Source organism: Anoplopoma fimbria, chromosome 19 (assembly GCF_027596085.1).
Source record: "Anoplopoma fimbria isolate UVic2021 breed Golden Eagle Sablefish chromosome 19, Afim_UVic_2022, whole genome shotgun sequence".
In the NCBI taxonomy this organism is placed as follows: Eukaryota; Metazoa; Chordata; class Actinopteri; order Perciformes; family Anoplopomatidae; genus Anoplopoma; species Anoplopoma fimbria.
The window spans coordinates 465,452-471,004 of record NC_072467.1 but is presented as its reverse complement, the minus strand read 5'-3'; the positions used below and the strand labels follow the sequence as shown (position 1 = coordinate 471,004).

The following is a 5,553-nucleotide window of genomic DNA, read 5'->3' as shown; positions in this document are numbered from 1 at the left end:
ATCGAGCAACATACTCAAATCAGACTTCCCAGCAGCTTTTTTAATTTGTCCTGACTCAGTCTTAATTGAAGAGAAACCTTTCTAAATCAATCAAAATAAATACTACAATGTTGTTTCTTATTGTTGGTCTTGCCAACATAAAACAACAGATTCCACAGTAACTGACATCCCTCTTCCACGGTCTTGGACCCTGTCTGCAGGTGTGAGGGGCCACCTGACGGAGAGTGAGATCCTTATTCTTACTAACCTCATTGTGACCGGGACTACTATCCTGCTGACGGTCTACTTCCTGGTATGGCAGACATACGTGATGCGGTTGGACGTGATCCTCAGCAGCATCTTACTCGTTGTGTATGGCTTAGATGGAGTCCTGGCTTTCAGCACTTTAGCCCGACTGGCCAGGTAAGATTCTTCTCTCATTAGTTTTCATCACAGACAGTTTGTATTAAACCTCACCAGCCATGATAGATGACCTTATTGGATTATGTGACATGTGAGAACACGAACAGGCTTTTTTTGACAGTTGCATGTCAGCATAAATGATAGACGGGTGAGTAAATTACAATATCTGGTGTCATACGTAGACAACATGCTTCATTATCGCATGAAGAGATTGGGCTACAATATGGTCTCCGTTTATTTTGATTGGCACGATTTGTCTTTGTGATTAGAGTCTCATACGTATGTTTTGAAATACCTGATCGCACTCAGCTTTTCTTTTGTTAAGGCTTTTGTCCATGAATGAAGCCCTGGTTCCCTTTAGGACTTGTTTGAATTATTGATATGTGTGGCATTCATTTAAGTGATACTGTATACCTGCTACAATGTGGTCACAGCCTCAAAATGTTCCTCCCATGGTAGATCCAAGGACAATTATCCAATTTCCCATTCTGAAAAATAAATGCCTAAATGCATTCAAGATTGACTTTGAACAACTAAACATCTTTTCACACACTTCTTTGTAATTCATGTGCTTTAAGTTGTTCTGGTACAGTTGAATAACAGAGTTGTATTTTCTCTTTTTCGTGTGTTTCAGTGACAAATGAAGAAGCCTTCTCTCCGTCGTTATGTTGTAGCTGAACTCACAGCCCGACTGCACTTCTTTGATACAACCAGAAATCAAAGTCACTTTGTCTTTAAGACAGTTTGAATATTTGTAAGGTGACAACTGTTTTATTGAAGTTCTGGTTCATCTGCGCTGTGAGGATCCCTCTCACTGTTGTGCAGTCAGGCCTGTTTGCCATAGAGCATAACAGATTTTTTTGTATTTAACATTTTTCTATGTGTTAAAGATAAATATCTATATTTGTATTGCTATTGATTATTTATATTAAACATACCACATTGAAAACATTTCTTCTGTTCATCTTTTGTCCAGTAGAGGGCAGACTTGTTTTGATTAAGTTTGAAGCGTTAGTGGCAACACTGATTTTAGTACTAAAAAAAATGAAATGAATGTCTTCAATTTTTAGGAATTTAATGAGTCAATAACTTAGGTTAACTAGTGGCTAAACATGCAAATAACTTTCCATTATTCCTATTGATCTAATAAGTAGCATTCAGAGTACCTGACCCTGATGCATCTCTAAAAATGATTCTGTCAAGAATTAATGTTGTAGTTTGGATTAAACTTTTAAATGCAGCCTACATATTTGATGTCAGATCAACACTGATCCTCTGCACTTCATTAATTCAGGTCAAGATCTCTATTGGTCATTTCCAACCCCACATTCTTTAAACAGGTGATTTCTCAGCACTGACAGCTTAAGTTAATGATCAGACAGAATAGCGAGGTTTCCATAGTAACCAGGTTCAAAACAAATCCCATTTCAGAGTTGCTGTGCTTGAGCAACAAAAGAGCACACAGACAAATGAATGTCTCTGAATGTAAGTCAAACCAGCTTGTGTGCAGAAATCCTATATCCCCCTTTAACTTCCCCCACTGCTGGTTTCATGAGGAGTGTGTTAATGATCTTTGCATTTTTGTTCAAACACAATCATTCAGGTGGTTGTTCACATACAGTAATATACCCAGAAGAATGGCAACTGTATTAACCTAATGTTTTTCTTTGCAGGCACAGCTCACTTCAGCTGGACAAAGAGTGGTCGTTCTTACCAGCCAGTGACATTGAAACCAGGGCAGCGTTCCACACTGTTGCTCCTCTTTCACCTGTTCAATCCAACTAGTTTAGACCAGTTACTGCTTTGCTGCTCGAACTGAAAAAATAAAAATGACCACAACTAAACAACCAAAGAGCTTGCATATAAAATGTTTTATTATTGCGTAATCATAAACAGCATTTAATTAAAATCATTTTTTTATAACAATATAAATGTCATCTAGGGCAACTCATAGAAGGTCTTTTTGGGGCCCTGGTGGTTCCAAACCTTGAGGTCGTGATCTGCCAACGGGTTCCAAGATAAATCAGAGGATCACAAGATGATGGAAAAGTTAAAAAAAATATATATCTTCTGTTTAAGATTATGTTTATTTTTGTCATGCTTCTCTATTTTTTTTTCTTGCAATATAAAAAAATAAAATACTTCATATCAAAACTGTCTGAGGAGGAAAAAACATTTTGGTTAAAGTCATCTCTCTTATTCCCACGATGTTTATATCTATATTTTAAGGGGTCACAAACCATAAGAATCACTTAACTCCAAAGATTTACTGTATTTTAGCTATTTAAAAAAAAGACAACAGAATAAATCAATATGTTTTTGTTTTTGTATAGTATGTGTATTTATTGTCTGTGTAGTTGTATAGTATGTGTATTTATTGTCTGTGTAGTTGTATAGTATGTGTATTTATTGTCTGTGTAGTTGTATAGTATGTGTATTTATTGTCTGTGTAGTTGTATAGTATTGTATTTATAGTATGTATTTATTGTCTGTGTAGTTGTATAGTATTGTATAGTATGTGTATTTATTGTCTGTGTAGTTGTATAGTATGTGTATTTATTGTCTGTGTAGTTGTATAGTATGTGTATTTATTGTCTGTGTAGTTGTATAGTATTGTATTTATTGTCTGTGTAGTTGTATAGTATGTGTATTTATTGTCTGTGTAGTTGTATAGTATGTGTATTTATTGTCTGTGTAGTTGTATGTGTATTTATTGTCTGTGTATAGTATGTGTATTTATTGTCTGTGTAGTTGTATAGTATGTATTGTCTGTGTAGTTGTATAGTATGTGTATTTATTGTCTGTGTAGTTGTATAGTATGTGTATTTATTGTCTGTGTAGTTGTATAGTATGTGTATTTATTGTCTGTGTAGTTGTATAGTATGTGTATTTATTGTCTGTGTAGTTGTATAGTATGTGTATTTATTGTCTGTGTAGTTGTATAGTATGTGTATTTGTATTTATTGTCTGTGTAGTTGTATAGTATGTGTATTTATTGTCTGTGTAGTTGTATAGTATGTGTATTTATTGTCTGTGTAGTTGTATAATGTAGTTGTATATATGTGTATTTATTGTCTGTGTAGTTGTATAGTATGTGTATTTATGTATAGTATGTGTATTTATTGTCATGCTTTATATGCCCGGTAATAAAACGCAGCATGCATCCAAAACCAAAGCACTCCTACTTACTGCACAGTGAGCATGCAAAGCCCAACCCACTGTCCGTGGAGCTCCTCCCCCTCAGGTAGAGTTACCTGCAGACTCACCTGCCTGCTGCAAACAGCAACAACCCGTCTGCGCTCTGCTGGACGACACCTGTGAGTTTACAGTCTTGGATTTTAAACGGTTCCACTGAAAAACTAATATCAAAAACTAATATCTACAGTTCCCTGACTGTGATGTCAGGCTGATGCTTCACGAGCATCCCGACAGGAAAACACAGCAGTGAGTTCCGGTGAGACTACTCCTTTACTTTCTTACTGTATTTATTTTATTCTTTCTTTCTTTTTCTTTCTCAGCCTCAGTTCTTCTCTTATGATCTCCCTCAGTAGGTGGAGTTGCTGCTTAACTTTAATGTTGGTTCAAAGTTGAGATTGATTGCACTTTATTGTTTTATGGAGATGATTTGTTACTAATAATCAATTATGTTATTATAAACTGTCTCCTTATAATTGTGAGCACATCATCAATGACCTGTGACCCAGTCTGCAGGTTTGATGTGATATTAATACAGTAACATTGCACAGTGATTCATTATTGGAGTCATTCACATACTGTACATTCTGCTGTTGGTTCTGCTTGTTGCACGAAAGCAGAAAACTACGTGTTGCCATCATAGATTTAAACCTGATGTCACCCTCAGCCTTCATTACAGCGTTTAGCTCTGTGGGGAGAGGAATGTGCTTTCATTTGGGTTCAACAAGTTTAGCAAGAACATGCTGCACATTAACAACCACATGAGAAAACACTAATTGCTACTTAGGGAATATTGTTAGTATTTTTCTGTCCTGGTTCGTGATTTTTGATGTTTACTAATGGGAGGATTATATGAATGTGAGCAAAAAAAGGATCATATCTTTGTAAATCGGACCTGATTTCCTCTTGTGCAAGGTCTTTATGTCCTGATTCAGAGACCTGTACAGACAGAATAAACCAGTAACATCATCACCGGCTATCACAACAGTTTGCTGTGATTCACCCAGATGGCTCGCAATGCTTGAAATACATAAATCAGACCACTGTTTTACAAAGAGCATTCAGCAAAGTTCAGATTGCCCATATGTTTTTCAGACACAGTACATAAACTATCAGTATCACTATTTTCTAGTTTTGTATTTTGACAATTTCAAAAGGTGTTGAAGTTTGGAATTGTTAAGTTATACATTTAATTGCTGGATCTATAAACAGACTTTTATAATAAGGCCGAAGTCGTCTAAAAGAAAACCACGGCATAGTACTGTAAACACTACAGTAATGTCCTCGTTAGTTATAATTCTTGTTGTCACATATTGCTCGCTGTTTTATGAAATCCTCTGTTTCGGCTTCATTTGTTACGATAAATATGTATTGTGTTAGAGCAGCTGTTGTTTGGGGAGCTCAAAGTCTAATTGTGCTGCTTTGTACTGACATAGTTATCATGTTGTGGCATCAAATGTGTTTCTGACTCAAGCTGCTAAAGATCAGTTGTCTTGGTTTTGTTTACACTTGATACATGAAGTCCGGTTGTTGTCATGCAAAACAGCCAATGACGTCCTCTGAGCATCAACAGATTTACATTAACAAAGATAATACACCATTTATCAGACAGGTATGCCACTGTTATACATTGTATAGTTATTTATTTATGAATATTTTTATTTGTAACTGAGACTGAGATTTCGTTAGCTGTTAGCATGTTAGATGAAACAATTAAGAGTTTAAAACCAAATTTAGATTTAACATGTGAAAAAATGAAACAACACAGATTATTTGGTTGACTTTCATTTCTTTTTGTATTGCTCTGATTTGTTGTCACAGAAAGCAGCATGAATATGACAGCACTTGTCGAACCTCATTTCAGTTACAAATGAAAAAACAAAATATATCACCAGTTAATTTGAGGAAAGGCAGAATTAAATATGAGACATAGCTTCTTTTATGAGTAAAATAAAG

The 5,553-nt window shown here is 35.5% G+C and overlaps 1 protein-coding gene across 1 annotated transcript in view; it reads left to right on the top strand.

Annotated features, from left to right (window-relative positions):
• LOC129108806 (transmembrane protein 80-like) overlaps positions 1–1,347 on the top strand; it is a 4,340-nt gene extending 2,993 nt beyond the window's left edge. The window contains exons 4-5 of the mRNA XM_054620727.1: positions 201–402; positions 1,037–1,347. Coding sequence (XP_054476702.1) covers positions 201–402; positions 1,037–1,046 — 212 coding nt within the window. The 3' untranslated portion in view covers positions 1,047–1,347. The remainder of the gene's footprint in view (positions 1–200; positions 403–1,036) is intronic.
• The last annotated feature ends 4,206 nt before the right edge of the window (positions 1,348–5,553 follow it).